The sequence below is a fragment of the Pararge aegeria genome, chromosome 4 (genome assembly GCF_905163445.1).
Source record: "Pararge aegeria chromosome 4, ilParAegt1.1, whole genome shotgun sequence".
NCBI lineage: Eukaryota > Metazoa > Arthropoda > Insecta > Lepidoptera > Nymphalidae > Pararge > Pararge aegeria.
This window is the reverse complement of record NC_053183.1, coordinates 14,610,752-14,634,725: the sequence shown is the minus strand read 5'-3', so window position 1 is coordinate 14,634,725 and position 23,974 is coordinate 14,610,752. Positions and strand designations below refer to the sequence as shown.

At 36.0% G+C, this 23,974-nt stretch overlaps 1 protein-coding gene across 4 annotated transcripts in view; it reads left to right on the top strand.

Annotated features, from left to right (window-relative positions):
* LOC120637803 (serine/threonine-protein phosphatase 2A regulatory subunit B'' subunit beta-like) overlaps window positions 1–23,974 on the top strand; it is a 169,782-nt gene that overhangs the window by 104,641 nt on the left and 41,167 nt on the right. For all 4 annotated transcript variants that reach the window (XM_039909823.1, XM_039909825.1, XM_039909826.1 and 1 more), the window contains one exon: window positions 18,593–18,790. In XM_039909823.1, the coding sequence (XP_039765757.1) occupies window positions 18,593–18,790 (198 nt within the window). The remainder of the gene's footprint in view (window positions 1–18,592; window positions 18,791–23,974) is intronic.

The following is a 23,974-nucleotide window of genomic DNA, read 5'->3' as shown; positions in this document are numbered from 1 at the left end:
GTTGGTAACTAATAAGTATGAATTTATTTAATACACGAATAGTAAGTATTTAAAATAAAAAAAATAAAAATTATGTTATTAATAAATAATAGCTACGTTTTGACACATGCTAGATTTGATTGTCAATAGACGCAGACGACTGCATTCAACATGGCGGTCGATCAATGGTTACCATGGAAACGCGTCGGGACGTTCAGCTGGCCCGGAGACGGAGTGCTGAAACCATAACACCATAGACTTACGGTGCTTTTCGCTTAACAGAAGGAGATGGCACAATTGAATGTATGTGGATGAATGAGACAGGGAGAGGAAAATATCAGTTGACTGCAGATTTCAGGCGTGAAGTTTTAATATAATTTGTGAAGTTGAATCAATTGTATTGTTTGCATGATTGAATTTGTGGCTACTGGGATTTTCAGTTTAATTGTGAATTTAATTTGTTCTAGAATGAGGCTGCGCTAAATGTTGTAGGTACTGAAAACCAGTGAGCTTGCAAATTAATAACGTTAAATTATTGTTGACGAAAAATTAGTTTCGCCGATCCCTTTTTGGACAGACATATCCAAAAAAATTTTTGGGGAAACTGACGGTAATAGTAATATTGTTTCGTTGTGTTTGCAGCGATCGATTTCATATTAATTATACTTATAATAAATTATCATCGTAAGCATAATTAGTGCCCCATTGCTGGGCAGAGGCCTCCTCTCTCTTGTTTCTCGAACCGTTGGAGAACATGGTTACTATTTGACCAACGAGGCCTGTTATAGATTAATTATTATAGAAGACAATTAGAATTTCCCTTTGCCGTGACAACAAAACGTAAATATAAACCTTATAAAAAAATTACAAATCAATGCATGGAATATTTTAAGTTTTGCGGACACAAACATAGAGGAAGCAGAAGCATAATATCTTCTTTTTGCAATACTAGCTACGTGGACTACAGAATTGGGTCTAATGCTTCGCTCGTTAACAATTTATACTCTCCCACGGGAACTACTTAAAGAATCGGGATAAAAGATACCCTATGTTCTTTTCCATGTCAAGGGCTACATGCATGCCAAATTTCATTCAAATCCGTTCAGCCGTTTTTGCGTGATTGAGTAACAAACATCCACACTTTCACATTTATAATATTAGTAAGATTGTGGCGTGCGGTGAAGGTAAATCAGAATACAGTTATATACACACCTACTTCCGCGGGTGCGTAACGAGGCAACTATGGAATACAACGGAGAACGGTCAGCAGACTCTTCTGTGACACTGTTATCATCTACTGAAATCACCACCTCGTCTGCCCAGGGTGATGATTATGGGCAAACCCTCCTCCTCCTCCAAACCCTCGTCCTCTTGTGAGAGGACTTTGGTTCAGCAGTTGACTGCTACAGGCTATTTATGCTAAGATATTCACTGCTGCAACAATTTCTTTTAGGCAAATACAGTGCTTGTCGCAGTTCATTAAAGTACTTAACCTCATTACTACTTCAGAACGTATCACATAAATGACACTGTTGCCGCAGTTAAATAAAATTATTCCAAAATATAGGATCTGTGACGCACTCGAATATGATCAAAAGCTTCTATTTACGGAACACGTGAAGTATGTTAACTTCGTCTCAAACTGATACGAAAATAATTTATCTTTATGCATTAAAGCAGCTTCTTTATCCCTTCTACGGACATATGTAAATTTTGTTGTGTGTAATAATGGTATATTCATTTATAAGTATATACCTTTATTACACAAACAAAATTTACATAAAAAAGAAACAATAGTAAGTATACATAAGTATAACAAAACAGGAACAATTTTGCGGCCTTATCGCTTCTAATAGATTTCTTCCAGGTAACTAATGGCAAATACAGAAAATAGGATGATTCTTATACCAGTAGAAACATATTTAATAACTTAAATAACCATATATATTATACAAACAACCATACTTGTAACTAAATACAAATAAATAAATATGTTACTACCAATATATTATATAAAATTATATTTACTTAAATCATCATCATCATATTGAACCCTTTACCGGCCCACTACAGGGCACGGTTCTCCCCCCACAGTGAGAAGAGTTTAGACTGTACTCCACCACGCTTGCCCAGATCGGATTGGTGGACTTCACACGCTTTTGAGACCATAATGGAGAATCTCAGGCATACCTTTCCCTACTTTTTTTTCCTTCACCATTGAAGCTAGTGATATTTGTTAGAGGTGCGTGCTGGGATTAGAACTCAGCCCCCCGAAAGTGAAGCCGAAGTCCTTACCCCTCAGCTATCACCGTTTCCCAAGTATATCACCGCAACGCGGAAGCAACGTGCTGATGTCATAATGCTTATTACCTTTTAATAGCGCTTAAGACTTTCGTACTGCAACCAAACAATGACACCTTCAATAATTCAAAATGATCAAAACTAATATTACAAATGCGAAAGTGTGGATGGAGCACAATTATAGATATCTGTCCAGTCTAGAATTAACACATAGGCTACTTTTTATCCCAGAAAAAAAAAAACTGTTCTCATGCTATTTTTAAAAAAAGCCGTAATAAACGCGAACGAATAACGCGGGCGCCAACAGCTAGTAATTTTATACTTGGAACCTACACTGGACATTTGGATAGGTACACTGTGAGACTTTACAATAATGTTTCATTGTAAAGTCAATATTGAGCAAACAGAAAACGGTTTGAGTGTGCTTTACCAAATAACAATTTAGGAATGTCTTTATCCCAAACCAGCACTAAACGACCAAGAAACCAAATACGATTCGACCGTTCCCAATATTGAAAACTTCGGCGATATCCAATATAGCGATGATATTGCCGTAATAACTGAATTTGGGTTAGGTCTGCATTGGAACAGTATTGAACATAATGAAAATAATTTTCAAAGGCTTTGATAACAGCTGTATTATAATATTCTTCATAATAATATCGTCTTTATAATCATCTTCATCCGCAGCTTATTAACTGTGCAATAACGCGGGCAACAGTTATCGTTCACATCAATTTGCGCAAAGTACACTTGTTTCTATCCAATAGCATGACAATCATAAAAAGTATTTTGTTTCTCAGTCAGATAAACCTCAATACGAGGCTGTAGCGAAAACAATTTTTGAGCCGATAATATTTCCGCAGCATAATAATGCCGGATATAGGTTACATTTGTAGAGACGAAGCGTTGAATGAGGAATAAATATGATTGAAAACGTTTGAGGACGCAGAGCTTTAAACTTTCGCCGAGCGATAAAGTAGTGACAACATTTCGTACTCAATAACCGATTAAAAATCTTTTTATGTTTACACTTAGTTCAACACAATTTCTTTTTAATATCTGATAATTCTGGAAATGGAATATCCATCTGATCATATCTATATCAAAGATACCTAGAACTTTTTTATTTGATATCTCGTGGAAATTCATATTGTCTGTGGAGTATGTAACATCACATACTCGTATCCTCATATATCCGCAACATCTTAAGTATCATGTTTGGATTAATTTTGTCTCGTTGAAAAGTTATTGTACAGAAAACAAGCAAGGTCCCATGGTTAAATCAATAAATAAATAAAACACCACATGAATTTATATATGTATGTGAAAGGATTAAGAAGTAGAGGAAGTCAAAAGAGGAGATGGTTAAATCTGAATGAGGGTATACGTGTAAAAGGAGTGGGTAATTAGAAAATGGGTGACACATCCTGTGCTGACCCCACTTAGTGTGTGATAAGGGCATAAAGAAAAAGTTATTTTTTTGAAGTAACAATTAAAGAACCATGGATATGGCTTAACTAGTGGTAAGTGTTAAACCATCGCCTATAAACAGAACACCACTTCGTAGGGCATGCAAGGAAACGTCCTACAAGCCTAGTGGCCATCACCGCCTAGTGGCCAACACCGCCTAGTGTCCAAGAAACCCTATGTGGTTGTTATTACATCGGACACCACTTCCTTTACACCAGAATACAGCAATGCTACTTGGCGGCAGAAGTTATCATGGCGATAGTACCACGCCGGACGAGCTCAGTCATAAAAAGCTGTATAAAGAGGTATTCAACGAAAAAGTAAAATGTAAGAAAAACGATAGATAATTCACCAGCCATCATGAAATTACCAAGATTCCCTAAAGTCAACTATTGTTAGAAAATTCTTATTTAACGTATTAAGCTTTGATGGAAATTGGTAAATGAGCTTAAAGAGAAAAATTAGACTCATAACGAGCGCTGAGCTCAAACTCGTCTCCCTATGTATACTTAGCATTAATTTTGTATACATTATATATCCAGTGAGATGTTTTAACCCCTAGATGGACCGACCTCATACATCTTGTCTCATATGTTAATTAGGTACTAGCGGTTGCCTACGGCTTTAATAATAATAATAATCTTTATTGAAAGGTATAAACCCAGTTATTAGAATATAAAAAGATAAATTAAATAACAAAATAATAATAATAAGTAACAGTAACAGTGCTTTGTCCGCACGACCTCTGCTCATTAGCTCATTTCCCATTCAAACATTCATCTGATATTGTACACAATATAACCCAACAGATTGCGCTTCATCACGCACCTGTACTATTTGCAATCTCCTAAGGGTGATTATAAATAGCCTAAAACAAACATTTCCGTGTTATTATTAGCACAGACTTAATTTATAAACTTTAAAACTCCTGTTCGTTATAACTGAGTTATAACGAACAGGAGTTTGTAGCTAAGCTTGCCAACCCGCAATGGTTCGCTTGGCTCTATATCCTTCGCTCCTAAGAGATTAAACTGGAGACTTACAAATGTTCGCTTTCTGCATCCCATAATATAGTCGTCGTGGTAGTGGACAACTTAGAGAGATACGTATGAGACTCTAGTAGGTATAACATATTACTGAAAACAGCAGTTTAAGACCTTTTAAACTAAAAGGTTAAAGTATTTGGTTTAATTTAAATAAAACTTCATTCCGAGCACTCTCAACTGCAAATAGTCTGCAGTTTTTTTTTATTAGGTAGTTTATTTTTAAGGCACATTTTACTAAATCTGTGCGAGGAGACATTAGTCGAAATGTTTTTCAACACAACGGTTATTTAAACGCACCAAAGAAATTGCTTTATTTTTATGGCTTAGTTAAGTTTTACTTTGGCTCTAACTGAATTAAGTTATTTATATCTGTCAAATAGTTTTTGCTAAGTCACACTTCGATTTGATCGTCAGCTATACATACGGTATAACGTAAAATATACCCGCTATTTTTCTAATAAGCTACGTGATTTTAAGGCAGAGAGATCGGGTTCTGTAGGATTTCTACCCATTAAAAGGCTCCAGGTTATCCTAGGAACGCAACGGTGCCTCCATTGTTGAGCTAGTTCAGGGAAAAAAGGTCGCTTTCACGTACTTCAAATTTCGCTTAATCAAGCAGCCGTCTTCCCGGGATCGTAAGAAGAGGTGCTGAAGTGAACTGTTAGTCTCCGTCTATCCGCTCTCGACCCTCACATCCCTTCGTTTATGGGACTACTAAATATATTTGAAGCCCAAAAGTGTAAATCCTTCATTCATCACCTACTAATATAAGAAGGCACCACGCACTAAGTCCGGATTTGAGAACTTTATAGAGGACTCTTAGGCATGCAGGTTTCCTCACGATGTTTTCTTCCACCATTAAAGCAAGTGTAGCTTTCAACTTAGACATGACAGAGGTGTGTGCCGGGGATCAAACTCAGGTCCAGCCAAAAGGTAGGCCGAAGCTCTAATCACTAGTCTATGACCGAGAAGCGCAAACCTACGTTCGCTTTATTATATCCCTTTGTCCGTCCTCAGCACGTATACTAAAAGAGTCGCCAAGGAACACTATTGACTCTGTATCGGCCATTGCCGTTTCCCAATATGGCGTGAGCGAGCGATGCGCACGCGACTATTTATACAACGGGCCAGTTCGCGCCGACGCGCACGGCTATCCCAAGCTATAATTATAGACCGACCCATTGCGAATCATGTACACGGCACCTCGTGCGAATTTCTGTGTATCTTGCGAAATTATTCAACAATATTTGAACTAGACGTGGTGGTCCCGATATTAGACCTCAGCTACTAAATGTAAAAAAATATTAAAAATTCATTTATTTCAAGTAGGCCTAATATAAGCACTTTTGAAACGACAAGTCTGTCTGTTTGTAGTGACTCTACCACCGGTTCGGAAGGCAGATTCTACCGAGAAGAAGCCGGCAAGAAACTCAGCAACTAAGTCAAGATGTATGCGCTTTTTGAAGAGACAGTCTTTAATATAGTGCCTTATTTGTGATAGCCCCCGGGACTAAATACCTTCAAAACAACTACTTGGATAGAACCTAAAAAATTGGTAATCTAAAAAAATAAATTAGTGCTAAACAGTTTTGTTAAACAGTAAGGATGTTATCCGTAAATGCAAAGTGTGGGTTAGTTTGTAAGTTTGTTCATTTGTTTGTCCTTACTTTACGTAAAGTACCAATTTACTTAATTGTTTGCATAGAATAAATAGAGAGAAGCACAGGCTATAGCATCCCTGGTTTTGGCTTTGGCTGTGGACTGTGGCTAGTTACCCTACCGACAAAGACCAGCACGATGTCGCGTAGAAACCGATTAGGGATATGTGTTTAATATACCTGCTATACCATTAACAGATGAGCCCCTTATTAGCTAAGAATGCATCATCAGTTCCCGGTGAGATTGCAATCAAGGACCAGCTTGTAGTGGAATAAAAAATAAACGATAGAAGTCTGTCCCTTTAAAAAGCGCTTAGACCTTTGTAGCTGTAGTCTAACAGCTGGACCACCACCATTACTTTAAATATTGTTTTACTGTTGCTTACAAGCAAACAAACAAACACACTTTCGCATTTTTAATAATAGTATGAAACAAACCAATCGACTTGATTTTTGGCAGACAGTTAGTTGAAAGGACGAAAAGTAACAGGTAAATTTGTCTCCCAGAAAAACAAACGGTTTTTTTAAAAAAACGTGTTAAACGCGTAGGTACGAAGATTGCAGGCAACATTTAGTTTGTTATATAAACCTGAGTTGTAGTACAATGTTGCTAATAACAACCAAACAAAAGTTAAATTAGGCTATTAATAACAGCAGAGTCCCTAGCCCCAGTTTCCACAATAGCTACTTGGGTTATTAGGATTTAATGTTCAAAATTAGGGAAGTTAGACAATTATTGTGGAGACTGAAATTTTTATTATTATTACTATCCCACAACTGGACTGGGTTAACCGTCAACGCAAAAACGACAATATCACTAGTATAATAATGTACAGTTTATTTAAAGCCCGGGTTTTTTTTTTATTTATTATTTATATACCATTATTGGTAGATTAATTAGTTGAAGCTAGTGGCTTCAATTTGACCATTTCATTTAAAACCGAAGAAAAGTACTTATTATTTCTAAAATAAGCCATAAAGGGGTGAAATGGAGGTTGATAAACTGAAGAGAGTTTCAAAGGGCATAAAATTTATAGAATACAGTTACTTTGTAGGTTTCGGTATCCGCCGAGAAAAAAAAATGCATTAATTTAAAAGTTTTTTTTTAATAAACATGTTTCTTGGGAAAATTACACGGATTATACAAATTCTACTTAGACAATGTGAAGGGGACCATTAGTATGTTTATAAAAAAGGAAGTTCTGACGTTATCAACGCCCAAAATTTTGCACTGAGTTTCTCTTCATAGTGGACACAGCTTGGCTCAGTTTCGTACTATTTCCCATTCCCGCGGGAGCTTACAGAATACTCACAGTGTACTGCTTACTTATTTGAAAATATTAATATTCTATGTCTAAAAATTATGATGGAAATCCCCAATGGAATTTTATGTAGGTATGGAAAAATTATTCATAAAAACCTACGACAACGTCACGGGCTAGCTCTAGAAATTTAATTAAATGTAGTCCAAAGCTTTACGCTATGTGGCTTTAATTATGGCTAACCAAATAAAATGGGTAAATAAACCGGAATCAAGCCTATACATAATAGCTAGTTTGCGTGCCCAAGAACGATAGCAAAAACTACTTGCAGACTAAGCACTAATATAAAACATAGAACGTGTATAAAATGGTAAATATCAATGTGAGCATTAAGTACCTACTTAGATAGACATAAGGTCAACTTAACCTACTCTACCTTTCTTAAACTTCTCTTTTCAAACGGTTTTAAATACTTACTTTAATTTGAAAAATGGAAGAGGTTCTCAATACGAATAAGGTAGTATATACGTATGTTTTCTCGATGTTCACGCACAGCTTACTATTAAACTAACCGATTTGAATGATTTTATTAGCCATGTTTTTTTTTAGAAATAATAATATTTTACCCTCAAGTAATGATATTTGTAAAGCAAGATAGTAAAAACGTCGCTACCGAACTGCTTTTTTCTGCGTGTGCTTACTAAATGGTCACTCAAACGTTAATATTATGGAAAGCAAAAGTATGGATAAAAACCACGGAGCATTTTGCCTTCCTCTTATAAATAAGACACAATTATGCATTTTATGTCTAAAGTAATTAAGTTATGGGTGTAATATAAAAAAAATTAAAATGCGCGGTGGCGCCATTACGTGAGAGGAGTTTACGTCTATAAGTAGGTAAATAAGTTACCGTCGCGGGTTTTATATAACATTTCATAACGACTCATAATAGTCACCGGTGAAACTACTTGAAACAGCTAGTAAATACATATCACGGAAATAATATTTCCGGAAAAAATGCTCATATAATAGTTAATATTATGGCAGGCTTTAAATTGAGTTAAATTTAATTCACCTCAGTCGAAAGATGTGTTAGATCACGAAGTTAGCTTTAAAAATCTCGATAATAGCGGTACTTAACCTTGAAGCCGCCCTCGTCTAAACTTTCTTACAAAGTAGACATTTAGGCTACAACCAAGAAAATTGAGGTTTCATACCTATCTCGAACGACATTTAGAAGATATTTTATGAATAAGTAAGAAATATAAGTAATTATTTATACCATATAAATACATAAATAATAAGCTGACAAGCCAATGGTATTTAGACTAATACTTATGCATAATTACTTCAAACAGTAAGTATCGAATCGAAAACATTTCTTATTACGTCGATGTTTTATTGTATTTAAATCGCATACTTTAAGTCTTAAAGATACACAACATTACTAAGATTCTTGTCGGTTTATAAGTATTATATTAACCAATTTCTATCATTATTTCACAAGTAAAACAAAAATTCGCTTCCCTTTTTAACGCTTTTCCTTGTAGGAAAAACTTTTATTGTTTGAAACGTGAAGTCGTAGTTCAAATAGTTATTTTTAAATTTTACTATATAAAACAGCACTTAAAAAAGCCATAATTCCTTATATCGTTGAAAGCTTAAAATGGGCTTTCAATTTATTTTATTAAAGCGATATTTATCTTATTGAATAGCGATCGCTCTCAACATTTATCAATCTTCGGGTGAACGGTCGAAACGTTTTATTAATTTAAATGCAAATGAGCTAGCAAAATGAGCGAGCGTCTCTTTAAAAAAGGTTATTCAAAGAAAAATATTCGATGTTCAGTATAAATTCATCGGTAAACTAAACGGTGATCTCAAACATCATGGAGAAACCTGCATACTGCAACTGAAAGTTCTCCGTAACTTCACTCGCTATTCTCGAAAAGTCTACCAATCCGTATTTGGTCAGCATGGTTGACGATGGCCTAAACCCTTTCAATTCGCAGAGGGACCAGCAGAGTGATTACGTATCTCGCGACAGCAATGCGACAGGCGTAACTTTTGCAATCACTGCTGTCGAACGTCACTTTTGTTTATTTAATGTATGGAAATGTGACCTTTGACAGCAGTGATTTCAAGATTTACGCCTGTCGCATTGCTGTCGCGAGATACGTAATCACCCTGCCGCGCCCTGTAGTGGGCCGGTAAAAAGATAAAGAAAGACATTTTTACTTCAACTGCCCAGACTTGTCTAGAAACATATTTCGTCCAAATTCTCAGTCACATGACTGTTTGTGTGTTTGGCAACTCTTTTCCATGCAAATGCCATGATCTCGCTCATACGCATACTTAAGTGATCGGCCTGGTTTGCATTTTATTGGCCATTTTGTCATCCCTTTATTCCCCATTCTGCTGGTAGTCCATATCGCTGACATTGCAATTTTAGATAAAAAAAATGGCAGCATCTTTGACCTCTGGTATTAATCCGTTCTTCATCTGCGTAGTATACATGTCCTTAGAGAACCAGGTAGCTTCTTAGTATATTCAATAACGCTGGCGTGATCATCTTTCGCCTGGTAGTCACTGAACATGTCCGGTCTATTGACATTTTGCGTTACAAACTTTTGTCAACTTACTTGTCTTTTGTTATTTAACCTTCCATTATTCTCTGTTAAAAACCAAGTTAGTTAAAAATAAAATTGCAATGACGTATTTTGATTTTTGACCGCATTTAGTCTGGTAGTCACTGAACATGTCTGGTCTATTGCCATTTTAATTCCAAAAACTTAAGTCAACATACTTCTCTTTTGTTATTTAACCTTCCAGTATACTCTGTTTAAAACCATCCTTTAAAATTTCACTGTCGTATTTTGATTTTGAGACCATATTTCGTCTTAGTCACTAAACATGACCGGTCTTTTGCTATTTTTGATAAAAGACTTTTGACATCTATGCTTTTTGATATTTCCCCTTCCAAATCTATTGAAACCCAGGTTTGGCCTTAGTCTTTTAAAAATTATCTAACGTTTTTTTAATTTTGTGACCATCTTTCGTCCAGTACTGAACATGTTTGGTAGGTAGATTGCTATCTAAGGTAACTCTATTGAAACCAAACCTGGGTTTATTTGTAAAATTATTGTGATGTATTTTGATTTTGTTTTGATTTTATTTTGTTTCTATGGCAGATTATCATCTCACTAATTGAATTTCTGATATTCGTACAGAACTCTAAACCACAATTTGCAAATAATCCATAACATGTACCTTTTAAGATGCGGGCATGTTTTTAATTGGTAATTATAGTGAATTAATCAGTCAACCCACCAGGGTTACGTCTTACGAACGACGGAACAAAGCGTGTGGGCGCTTGTCCTTTAACTACTGGATAGACGAGGATTTGATGAGGCGGAGCTTCGAAAAGTGATTTAATTTGTACGGCGCTCACTGCTCACGTTCAGGGTCTCAGCATGAGTATCTAAGTTTTCGAGCAAAAACGCCGCATCGTTAGGTGTCAATCCGGCGCTTAGAGATTAGCCAAACCGCATTGGAGCAGCGTGGGGGAACTATTTACTAAAAACTTCTCTCTTGATGCTGGAGCTTCTTTTCACAATGGGATGTAATTTAGCTGATGTTGATAATAACTGATAACTGTTCGAAACCTATTTTTTTATCCAATACAAGTTAGCCCTTGACTTCAATATTACTACTTCTTAAAGTGCCATCTCTTTCGAAGGTCGAAAATAATTACGGCAACTTGTATTTTTAATGCCGCGGCACTCAGTAAGGAAAGCTCGTCCGAGGACGTTTGTTTAAGCAGCATTGTTGTAATGACGATTTCCGGTCTAAAGGCTTGGTTGAAATTACAGACACAAGACGCTTAACAATTAATGGACACAGGCCAGCATGTTGCAGGACATGCTCCTTGCATGCCCTGTGCAGTGTTGCTCTGTTTATAGACGATGATTTTCCACTTACCGTCAGGTGGGGCAGCTGCTTGGTCCGACAATTATTACCAACGAAACAAAAAAAAAAGTTCAAAAAAAGAAAATTCTGAAATTAAAATTTCCACGACTGTACCTGCCGGGGATCGAACCCGGGACCTCCAATCGTGAGACGTAACTTCTTGAACAATACCTAGCTCTAAATTTTTTTTTTAAACTACCAGTAATATTAACATTAAAGTTAATTCAAGAAAAACATTATGGTCTCAATCATCAGGCTTTATTAATAAACGTAGCATATCATCAAGATGGGTACAGTGCTTTAGGTATCATCCAACCGAATAAACAAACTGACAAACTTCCGCATTTATTATAATATAAGTACTTACGGTTAATGGTTAGACAGAAAAACACACAATAGTTCCAATTCTGTTGTATAACACAAATACCAAAGCGAAACTGAATTGACAGGACTTAAAGTAGTATTCCTTTCACAATGCTCTATGTAGAAAAGGATAGCCATATTTTTAGAACTAATGCCATTTTAGTTTAGTTTAGAGATTTTGATACCAACGTTCCGAATTTAATTAAAATTTGGTAAAAAACAAATGGGAATTTTTCAGCTGGTATTGATGTCATCAGAGACAGCGTTTTTTTTTTCTTTGTAACGACACGACAGACAGTTCCCTCTTATCATTTAGGCCATCAAATTAGAAGCACAGGTTCGTACGTGGATTGCAGACATTATTTTTGGCACTCAATCTTTTTTCCGAGCCAAGTTTCACACGTTACACCTACTAAGCACATGCCCCTATTTAAAGTACATGCAAGTTAACGTTTCATGTGGATATTTTCATAAACAGTCCCTAGGGCGTAAATTGTGACGTAGTTACACCGTATATATAAGATTATGGGTCAAGGAGAGTCCAAAAACGAATTTAACGACCGTGCCAATCTAGCGGCGATAGATACATGCTATTAAAGATTGGAATGTTATCACAGACGTGAAGAAGTCTTTTATTGCATAAAGTTCTCAGTAAACCACGTTTAAATTGAAAGTACTGCTAATCTTTAGTTATAGCATAGAGTACAATATTCCTTTTTCTGCAGATAATAAAAAAAAACTGCAGAGTTAAAGTTAAATATGTGTCTGGGATTATCTCGGTAATTTGGGCGATGGGCGAATTAGTTATTAATAATACTCCAATTTTAATGACTCTATTTTCAAAAACCTAAAACTTATTTATAATTTTTAAACTCCCATTTATACTGCTTATGTTTTTTATTTCATTTAAAATATCTACTTCTTTTATTGACTTCAAACCCCATTCTCTCGTGTATGGCAGTACGTATAGGTAAACGTGTGTGCTTTATTTCCTTAATACTAGCTAATTCGTGTGGTTAATCACGTCATGGTTGTCACTGCGTATTATTTTATGACGGCTTCGTACTCTAAAAGTACTGATTTCAGAAAAAAGGCCTCGATTTCTTCTCCCTCCAATAAATCTTCACTAAATTAGAAAGGGACCACTGAGGTATAACGTACTAAACAAACAAAGATTCATCAAAATCGGCTTATAATTGGCGGAGTAATCCAGTAACAATTAAACAAAAGAAAAACATACAGTCGAATTAAGAACCTGCTCCTTTTTTAAGCCGGTTGAAAAATATCGTGTGTTAATCAAGTTAATCAACTCGGGGCGTTGCTTGTACGAGATGAATAAAAGTGCTGTGAATTCTAGGTTCAGACGCAACCCTAAGAAGCGGTTAACGGGGTCGTAGACCGACAAGGCTAGTGGTATTGGTATGAGTGGGAACCACTTAAGCTAAATTCGCACGCTGCAGCTGCCGGCGCCTGCGGACAGAAATAGCTGGTAGACAGTGGTCGATAAAACTGAAAAGGCCCGATGCATTTAACCCAGCCTCCTTGCTAAAGTTCACATTGTTACCGGAACAGTATTGGTGCTTTTTGATATTATAATTCTTATTTGTAAAGTCAACTGAGGATGAGAAAGGATGCTACGGTTTCGGAGCGAAACGTGCGTAGAGGGTACATTACCGAAGATCTGTTTGTATAAGTAGAAAGATTTGAAGAAATTATAAATCACACCATACAGATTCTCCTGCTTTATCTTAGTATATCTTGGAATTCCGCAAAGTATTGAGGAATATTTGATAGAAGCCGGCATGGCTTCTATCAAATATTCCTCAAAGCTATTGATCCCGGGACAAAAGGAACAAAGGATTTAAATTGTCATCAATACTGTAATACTCCATACTTCCTTTCCTTCCAGTCTTATATAAATATCGCCAATATCACAGTGGAATGTATAAATAATAGAGGCGCGTGGGCGTTGCTAGATTCGATCTAATATAAATTGGAACATCTGATTTTATCGTGCGATAAGGTTATGGGCTTCACTGGCCTCGGGTGTCTCAATAAATAATGATTTGTTTATTTATGTATGTGAACTGTTTATGTATGTGCACGGCTAAATCAATCTTGGTTTGCATAGAGATAGCCTGCATCCTGGAGAAAGACTAAGGATTATTGTGTACCGGTAAATCAAACTGTTTTTTTTAAGCCCGAAGTTTCGGGCAACAAGTAGCCTGGTTATGATTTTCACATCACTTCACACAGTAATAAAGTCAGGATTCTCTTCGGAAGAAAGCACAGGAATAAATGTATCGCGCTGAATTCATTTATTCCCGTGCCTTCTTGATCTGGTCATGATGCAAGCAGCTGTTAGCAGTACCTAAACGAGATTAGTAGTGCACCCATCATATTGACAACCACTCTGGCGCAAAAGTGTGAATTGTGGTCTTAAATGGAAGGTCCCGGTTGCGATACCAGTAGGGCCAATTTGGGAATTTATTATTTCTGAATTTTCTCAGGGCTGGTCTGAATTTTCTCTGGCCGATGCCATTATGTACCATTCCACGAAGACGTGCGCCAAGTGATGCGAAGAAATCATTTGGGTTAGATATAACTGCCACATTCCTAACAGGTTAACCCGCTACAATCTCGTCATTTACCCGCAGTAAGTAGGGCTAACTTGAAGGAAAATTTAAAAAAAACGGTTTTTATTACTTTATTTCATTAAGAATTAAGCCCCTCATACTAAAATACCTACTAGTCAAAGCAATCATATTCCTAACTGAATAAACTAATAAAGCAACTCGCAAATTCAGGCAGATTTCGCTAGTTAACGAGTGTTGACTGAAAACATTAATTCACGTTGATTGAGATGCAGCATCCAGGTGTTTGTTGATTTTATCGTAGTCAGGCCAAAGACTGAAACTATGATATAGTAAGGTTCGTTTTTTCATCAGAGAGTTTTTTGAACGTTCCATTGTTTGTTTGGATACATGAAAATGCACGTTGCTTGCGCTTTTAGACGAGAATCACCTCGGACTTGTTTTTCTTCACATGAAGCATCCATGTTCTCTTCCTATCCCATGGAAATAATACGAGAAAATATTTGACATAAAAGTCAAAAGTCAAATATCTTTTATTGAAATAGACCGATAGCTGTGCACTTATAATGCGTACTTTCATAACGTAAAAAGCATGTACATGGTATTGACATAATGGCGTACAGCTACATTCGTAAACTTATAAGTAAAGCTAAGAAGTTTCCAATTATCTCGTGGCATATTTATTACAAGCCTTAGTGGTTGTACCTTGAGGCAAAATTTTAGCATCCGATTAGATCCGATGTGTGTTCTATTCCGTCTTCCGAAACGGCAGTAGAGTTTCGACAAACTCACAGACCTACCTTTTCATATATTATGCTTTTACATACTACTTATAAATTTATTTATAGTTAACTGTATTCGCTTCTATATATATATAGCATATAGCTTGTTACGCTTTGGTATCTGTGGAAGATCACTTTAAGTGATAAGGCCGCCTTTGCACCCTAACATTATGTACTTTTATCTTCGTTTTTCTTAGTATTGTTTCTTTTTGTTCTATTGCAATGAAGTTATTCTATCTATCTATCTTACCTATGATATACTCTATACCCAGAATTGACCTAGACTAGAGATAGTAGTTAAAGAATTTTCAGTAACAGCCCGAAGTTAGGAATTTTGTGCTGTCAACCCCGTGCCTCGGAAACCACTTTATGCCACCATTCCATTATCATATACTTGAGGTAATATTCGTTAAAGCCCATCAACAAGCATTCGACCAGCGTGGTGGGTCTATGCTTTAAAACCGTCCCTCATGTGAGATAGGAAGCCGTGCCCAGCAGTCGGACGTTTATACTTGAGGATGAACCCGTACCGGATTCGCAAGTGGTGACAGGCATAAAGTCGCGTTAGGGTTGATTTTTACTGTTAACAGAACCCTAAAAAGGAAAAAATAATAATTGTAGCCCAAATAAATAATCTTCAAGAGTCTAAACTTATCCTTACGAAGGGCAAGCATAATGGTAACATTTTATTGCCCTTTTCAAGTTGCCACGTAATAATACAGCCAAGGACATTTCTTTATAAGATGTAGGTACACATCTGTGTGTTTACGAGAAAGAGAAAATAAAATAAATCTTATAGCGCAAGAGTCAACCTTTCAGGACTACTCGGCTCGGGCGGAACTTTTTTTTAAATCTGCGACATATGGCGGTGCGTTTTGTTGGCAGGGTGGTTACTAGAAATACTAGTTACGTTAACTTATGCATTGGTAGTTCCAAAATTACCTTTTATTATAAAAGTAGCTCGTCCCGGGATAACTAATAATACCCGGCTTCATCTAAATACCTCGCTGTGAGGTACGGCAAGTACAAATGGCCCCTCCGGTCCTAGCAATTTGGCTGCATATCTCGTGTTACATACGGAATAAATCACTCCCATTCGATATACTAGATTCTGCCCGCGACTTCGTCTGCTTTGACTTCAGATTTGGGTCTTAAGCTTCGCTCGTTAACAATTTTTAATCCTACCACGGGAACTATTTGAGACATCCGTATGGAAAGTACATGTCCTTTTCCATAGCATAGCGACATGCATATCGAATTTCAAAGCTGTCTGCCCGCAGCTTAGCATTAAACATTTGTCAAGCTTACCTCGGAAACTACGAAAGGAATCGGGATAAAAGGTAGCCTATCTACTTTTCCATATCAAAGGCTACATGCACGCCATTTCATCCAAATCCGTTCAGCCGTTTTTGCGTGATTGAGTAACAAACATCCACACTTTCACATTTATAATATTAGAAGGATTATATTTTTTATTCAATTTCATTACTTTATAGCAAAAACAAAAAAACGGTTTACAAAAGGCGAGGCTTATCACCAGACCGTAAAAGAGAAATTTTAAAATCTCAAATTGCCGGGAATCTAGCCCGGGAATTCTAACTTATAAGGTCACGATGTTCACTACTACCATTGTGCCTATCGCAGTCTTTGCAAACTAAAGGTCAGGCTTTCAGGACTTTCGTAGATTTTCTTTTAGTAAGCAATAGTACTGTTTTCTATGGACCTCTATCAAAAATAAACTTAAAGTATGCGAGAAGTTTGAACTACTTAACGGTGCTGGAACTCGCCATTTTCTCATGTTTCAGGTATAACCTGTAGGCTGTAAAGCCCTCCATTCCGTAAAGCAATTAATAAATAAATAGTTATACTACTACAGTCCACACACCGCCATCTAGCCCCGAAATAAGCGTAGTTTGTGTTACGGGTTCTAAGATGACTGATGACTATTTACTGATGATAATATACATAAATACTAATAATGAGATAAGTTAATCTTAACTCTCGTGTCCTAGCTTTAATATTCTTTATGCAAATAAAGATTTTTTATTCTGTTCTATTCTTATGTGACAATATTGAAACATTCTAGAATTAGATTCTATTAGGAGTGTAGAACCATAATTTGTTTTTCTATCTGCTCTTGAACTATACTTATTTCTCCCAGGTTAAACAAGTGATAGAATAACATGCAACCTTTTACAAAATAAGCTTTAATTATGAGCACAGAGTCTGGGATAACAATTCTCCGCTATTTTTGTCATCATCATCATCATATCTACTCATTTACCGGCCCTACAGGGCACGGCTCTCCTCCCACAATTAGATGGGGTTAAGGCCATAGTCCACCACGCTGGCCCAGTGCGGATTGATTTGGCTATTTTTGTAACTACACTTAATTATAAAGCGTCTATATATTTTAATGGGAATGGGGTGAATTGAAATCAAAAATTTAAAAGGCAGAAAGTTATGATAAAGTGATAAATAATATTCTATGTACAATACGGCAGCTGAATGACTTGAAATTTATTCAGTTGCTCTCTGGACGAGTTCATAAAGGCCATATAACTTAACATATACCTACTTATATTAAGTTATGGTAGTTATTTATCTTACTTTTAGGTATTATTTATTAAATTATCATAGTGTACGCTATTTTATCGCGTTCGGTTAAGCCTGTAAAAGAATTTTAATTATATAAAGAAATAAATACATTTTCGGTACTACTACGACATCCTACAATTTGGTACAAAACACAAAGTGCCGGCTTAAAAAAAATTGCTTTATTTACAGAACTTACTGCCTTAACATTTCTTATAATAGTTTTGTTTGTGTTCTAAAATCTGTATGTTTTGATATAAATTATTGTAACTTTTATTTGGGATTTGTGTTTTTTGTAGAACAGAATAAAAATACAGACGTTTTATCTCTAAATTATATAGTTGGTTATGTATATAAATATCCGCCATATTCTCATAAGTCTAGGGGATATAGTTTAAGGGGCCTAGTTTAACCAATATACAGCACATTTTTTTCTTGGTTGGTACTTTTAATATTTAACCAAAAATATACAATCGCTCTACGATTGTATATTTTTAGTATATGTCCATTATGCTGCTAGCTTTTCTTATAATATACATCTCGGTTATAACCTCGTTTTTGCTTTTACAGAACTACGCAGCTTCAACACCTCCAAAGCCCTCCTCAGCGCCGCCGCACACGACGCTGCAGAGGTCAGTGCGCGCGGCTGGACCCTCCAGAGTCATCCCGCGGTTCCACTTCCCCAAAGGCAGACCACCTCCGGCACATCAGCAGGACCATGCGCTGCATAAAGTCCAGTCAGCGTTTGCGACCTTCCCGAACAGCCAGGTTAGTACCAGTTTTTAAAGCGAATGTTTTTTATATAAACCACTACAAGTTAGCCTATTTTTGTTCATAATAAGTACAATAATTATCTACTGCCTAATTTTTATGTATCATCGATATTTTCTCAGCGCACGCAAAAATATTGCTACCTTGGGTTACATTATTGCAATTTTGCTAAGTATCTCCAAATTTTTTGGAAAATTTATTATAGCCTATGTACTTCCGGAGCCTATTGGGTTCAAATAAACAAACAGATAATTTTTTTCTCGTTATTGTATTAGTAGTATCGAGGTATAGATTAGTATAGCATTCTATACTAATCCTTCTATAATTACCTCGATACTACAACAGAGCTCGTCCGAGTTGTAATACACTGCCATGCTTAATTTCTGCCGCCAAGCGGCAGCGGTGCTATTATATATTGTGGTGTTATATATATGTAGTACCCAGCCCGCTTCGCCGGGCTAGATTTTACTTTATTTTATTTAAACAAAAAACTTACATCATTAAATTTTTAATTTAAGTCTCATAATATATTAAATCATTTATTTCTCTCCGTATTCATTCTCTTCTATTCTCTTCTCGAGCGGGTGAAGATCATTATCTACACCCATGTACGCCCAACAATAGAATATCATCATAGTAAATAAAAGCTGTTTTTGTCAGTTCAAAAATAGGAGTGTTCCGATCGTCACCAAACTTTACAGGATTACTCGCCAGGTCAATCGGAGATTCCCTGAAACTTTCATTGAAATCGGTTCAGCCGTTTCGGAGCTCATACGGAACATACCCACACACTTTCTCTTTTATATATATATATATATAAGTAAACCTACCTGCCTCACGATACAATAAAGACGATAAAAGCCTATTTAGCCACAATTGTTTCCAAAATTTTCCCCACCGAGATCAAATATTAATTTCCTTGACTTTGAAAGACAACAAGAATATCTCAAATATGGATGAGGTTCCTCATTCTATATATTAAATATGTACGCGAAGACGTTTGATAATAATTATAAACTATTTACCTACTCGGAAACTTTGCAGACTACCCTCTAACCATTCCTCGATTAGGAACAAGACAGGATTTATTCGTTACACAATCTAAAATAGTCCATTGTTAAATAATTTAAGTACCTATACTAAACGGCAAATCATACGATAGATATTTAGAAACGGATTTCTAAATAATTCGTAAGCTTATTGCGCAATGATAGCATTTTCGAGGATTATCTGGCTTATGTTAACAATAACACCTATTCAAAAGTATTTACTAATGTTATTTTCCTTCCCACTATAACCTTTCAATAGATGTTTTCACTTTCATTTCATTGTGAATCGTTTTGAAATGCTTATTCAAACAGTAGTGGTTTAAAAGGTTATAACATATTTGAAAATTTTATGTATGTACATAAAAACATTTCTAAATTTAAGAAAAAGCGTGACTGCAGTAATTTAAACATTAGAAGTAAGAATAAACTTACAGTGGAATATACTAGGTTACATAAAATTCATAATACGTTTAATGGAAATTGCATACAATTCTACAATAAACTTAATAATTGACATCTTGGAGATGTCTCTTCAAAAGTGCCACCTATGGGCGTACTTTAATAAAGATATTTTTGACTTTGACTTTGGTTATTAGAATAAACTTTGACAAAGCCTTATTAGATTGATCCAATTTAGAAAATGTAGTTACATAGTTTATTCAACCATGCGCTTTGGATGCCATGCTTCTAAAGCTACTTATGTATCGAATGTTTAACAAAAAACTATGCCAAAGTAATCACAAAAGTACTAAGGTAGTAGGTGGAATATGAAATGTTATACAGACTATTGATAGAATATCATCGACCTTCAGCTCTAGGTTTCTAACGACGTCGCCCATGAAATATTAAAGAGTTAAAACACAAAAGCGTTGACGTTGAATTTTATTAAACATTCATAGTTGAACTACTTTATATGAATCCAGTCTCTGAACTTCTAATAGATTTAAAATATTAATTTGTCGACTGGTGAAGTACATTGTGTAAAGAGGTTTCAGGTTAGCATAGCTATTTCAAGTGAAAATCAAGTAATATTATTAGAGACTTATTTCTTATGCGATGGATATTTTACAGACGGATTTGTGTATAACCTTTCAATTATAATGATTACTAAATTGCGAATTTAACTACTATTACTAGAATGTTAAAATCTCTTACTGCAAAAGCGCTAATCAGATAGACGATGACAAATATGTAGAATTACAACAAAGCCGCCTACTTAGCGAGGACTTTGCAGAAAAAATGTGACTTTATTTGGAACACAACCAAGTCTGGTCGAAGCACTTTCTTATCTTGCGTTATACAAATAAAAAGATATGGTTCGATTGTTTTACAAGCATACCCTCTTAGCTATAAATCAATTCCATGGTAATCTGGTGCCAAAAAATTCGCATAATCATACGTACAGCATTACACGAGAGTCAAATTATGCTTGTCAAGTGTACAATTTCTGTATTGATTGATTGATCAATTGCGAAATTTAATGTATCATTCATACAATGATTTATAATATTAACAATGCGGATTGAAGACTTATTATTGCTACATCACCTTTAGCTCTTTGTTTATTGGGTGCTACAATAATTACATCAGTTGTTGAGGAAGTTATTAGAATCGTGTAACTGGATTGGTGTACGCTCGCAATTAACGATCTGGATTCTTAATTCATAATTCATAATTTCCAGATATGTTAAAAAGTGTCAGTTTTAACAATTTTATGCAAAAACTTAAAATGTATCTTATATGTTTTATTAATATCGGGTGTTTTATGTAAGTCTAATTGCAACCATGTCATGTATCAAGAGTTTTTACTTAGGATTTCTATTCTGAATTAAAACTGTTTAACAGAAAAGTATGTAGGTAAACTGTCCTGCATAGTAAGGGTTTGTAATTCAGTATTTAAGCTTGATTTTAGCATTAATTTCTTTAGCCATTGAAATATCTGAATCATTTATGTCTAGACATCCCAAATTTATGGGGATAATCTCAACGCTGAGTAAAGTTTATTTATAATAGTAACGCTACTTTCGCTGGCTAAGAAATTGTGTTACTAAAACGTCTATTTATACATGGACGTGTTTGTATGCATGAATAAAACATGGAACGTTTTCAATATCATAAGCTCTTCCAAATCTTTTGTGCTCCGTGGCGTTTAAAGGCGTACGAAGAATACGTATAAGAATAAAGCTCTAAGATTTATGCAGAAGTTTTTATATCCATTGTGAGCATGCGACCTGTTCAGCTAATGTTGTTCCGTCTTCAGAGAATCTGCAACACTGCAGGAGCAAGGCACTAAAGCCTTTCATCATTGTATCCACCAAACTCCAAGTAGTGGTTTATTAAGTTCTTCTTAGTGGCTTTAGTCCTGTCAGACTGATCGTGGTCGTCATCTGGGTTTTGTGGATTAACAATCCGTCTCCACTCCTACCTAACGGTTGCCTTTCTTGTGCATTCATGTAAAAGAACCTTGATTGCAACCCTTATTTGGTTGGTTTTTTTTAACTCGTGATCCTTTGCCAATACCTGCTTCCCGCTAGACCAATGAAATACTTTTTACTGACTACGGAACGCTAATATTTTGAACTACCCATACATGTGCTTTTAATTCTTAGGCACGCGTTTGAGTACCTATAATGAAATAGATGTAGGCCAGTGACTACGTCCATTTGTTATTTATAATACCTTTTTAATTAAATTCCGGCTTTAAAATTTTTATAGATTTTTTTTTAGCTTCGCAACGAAAATATTTTCTATAGCCCAGTTTTTATCCTAGAGCCTAAGCAACAGGTAAAACACGATGTGGCTGTCGAAGAATATCACGGCTCATAAAATAATGTCAAGTATTAAGGAAGAGCACAAAAACATTACATGGAGCAGCGGTTTCTAAAATTAATCATTAACAACCTTCGTAAGGCAAGTAAGAAGAACAAAAAACAATTTAGTGTATCGATTGCGGTGTTATCATAAATAGAGAGAAATGCTGTCAAAGGCAATATTTATAAATACCACCAAAAAAGAAACAAACTGCATCGATCTCTCGCCGTCCGCGTCAGTTTGGCGCGTGTCCAACAACCAGTATGACATGCCTTTGACTTGTTAGGCCTACCGCAGACGATCTATCAGATACCCAATTATAAGACTAGTTTTCACCCAGACCACTTCACGCATAGGATTAAAAAGGTAGCTTTTGCTCGGTGAAAGAAGAAAAAAACCATCCACCAAACCAACAAATTTTAGCACGGATATGTTTATTGGATTAAAGGTACCTAATCTTTGTAAATTTCCGGGTCCTTAACTATCTGCAAACGAAGAAGGAGATCCGTAGAAGAACTAGAGCTACCGACATAGCTCAACGAGTCGCAAAGCTGAAGTGGCAATGGCCGGGGTACGTAGCTCCGGGAACCGATGGACGTTGAGGCCCCAAGGTGCTGGAATGGCAACCCTGCACAGGTATACGCCGCGTTGGTCAGCTCCCAAGAGGTTGACGGACGAGATCAAACGAGTCGCTCGTTGACACAGACGCCGACGATGATGTCAGCAGTTTATTTCTAAGCCTCACATTTCGTTATGATTCTACCTTAATTAAAACATCATGAGTACCGAATACGAGTTATTAAATATAGGGAAAATAATTTAGTATGGTGTGGCATGCAATAATCGGTCTCATAATCAATGTTGTAAAACCAAACGATCATTAAGTGTAATGAATGGCACCAGAATTATGTCTGTGATATCATTGGATCGACTTTCATGTCCTACATTCTGGGAAGCAATTAAATATTTGTTCTATTTTCACAGATATTTTTTTCCGGCTGACTTAGCCATAGTTCGTTTGTGTTAAACCTTATCCTCAGCGCCCCTACTATTCTGCTTGAATGCGTCAAATGCACTGCGATAAACGGACACAAGGATATATTTGAACCGTCTGTGTCTACGACTTGGTTTGGCATTTAGTCTTGCTTTGCAGTCCTTTATACAAGCATAAACAACTTATAACTCGCTTGCCAAACGGAGTTTTTGTGGTTTTAAGTTCTTTATCATACAAGTAAAGAGATATGTGCCCGGCAGTGAGATATCAAGTAGGTTTTTTATGATATTGAATAATTACAACTGCCTCGTTGACATGATTCTCAGT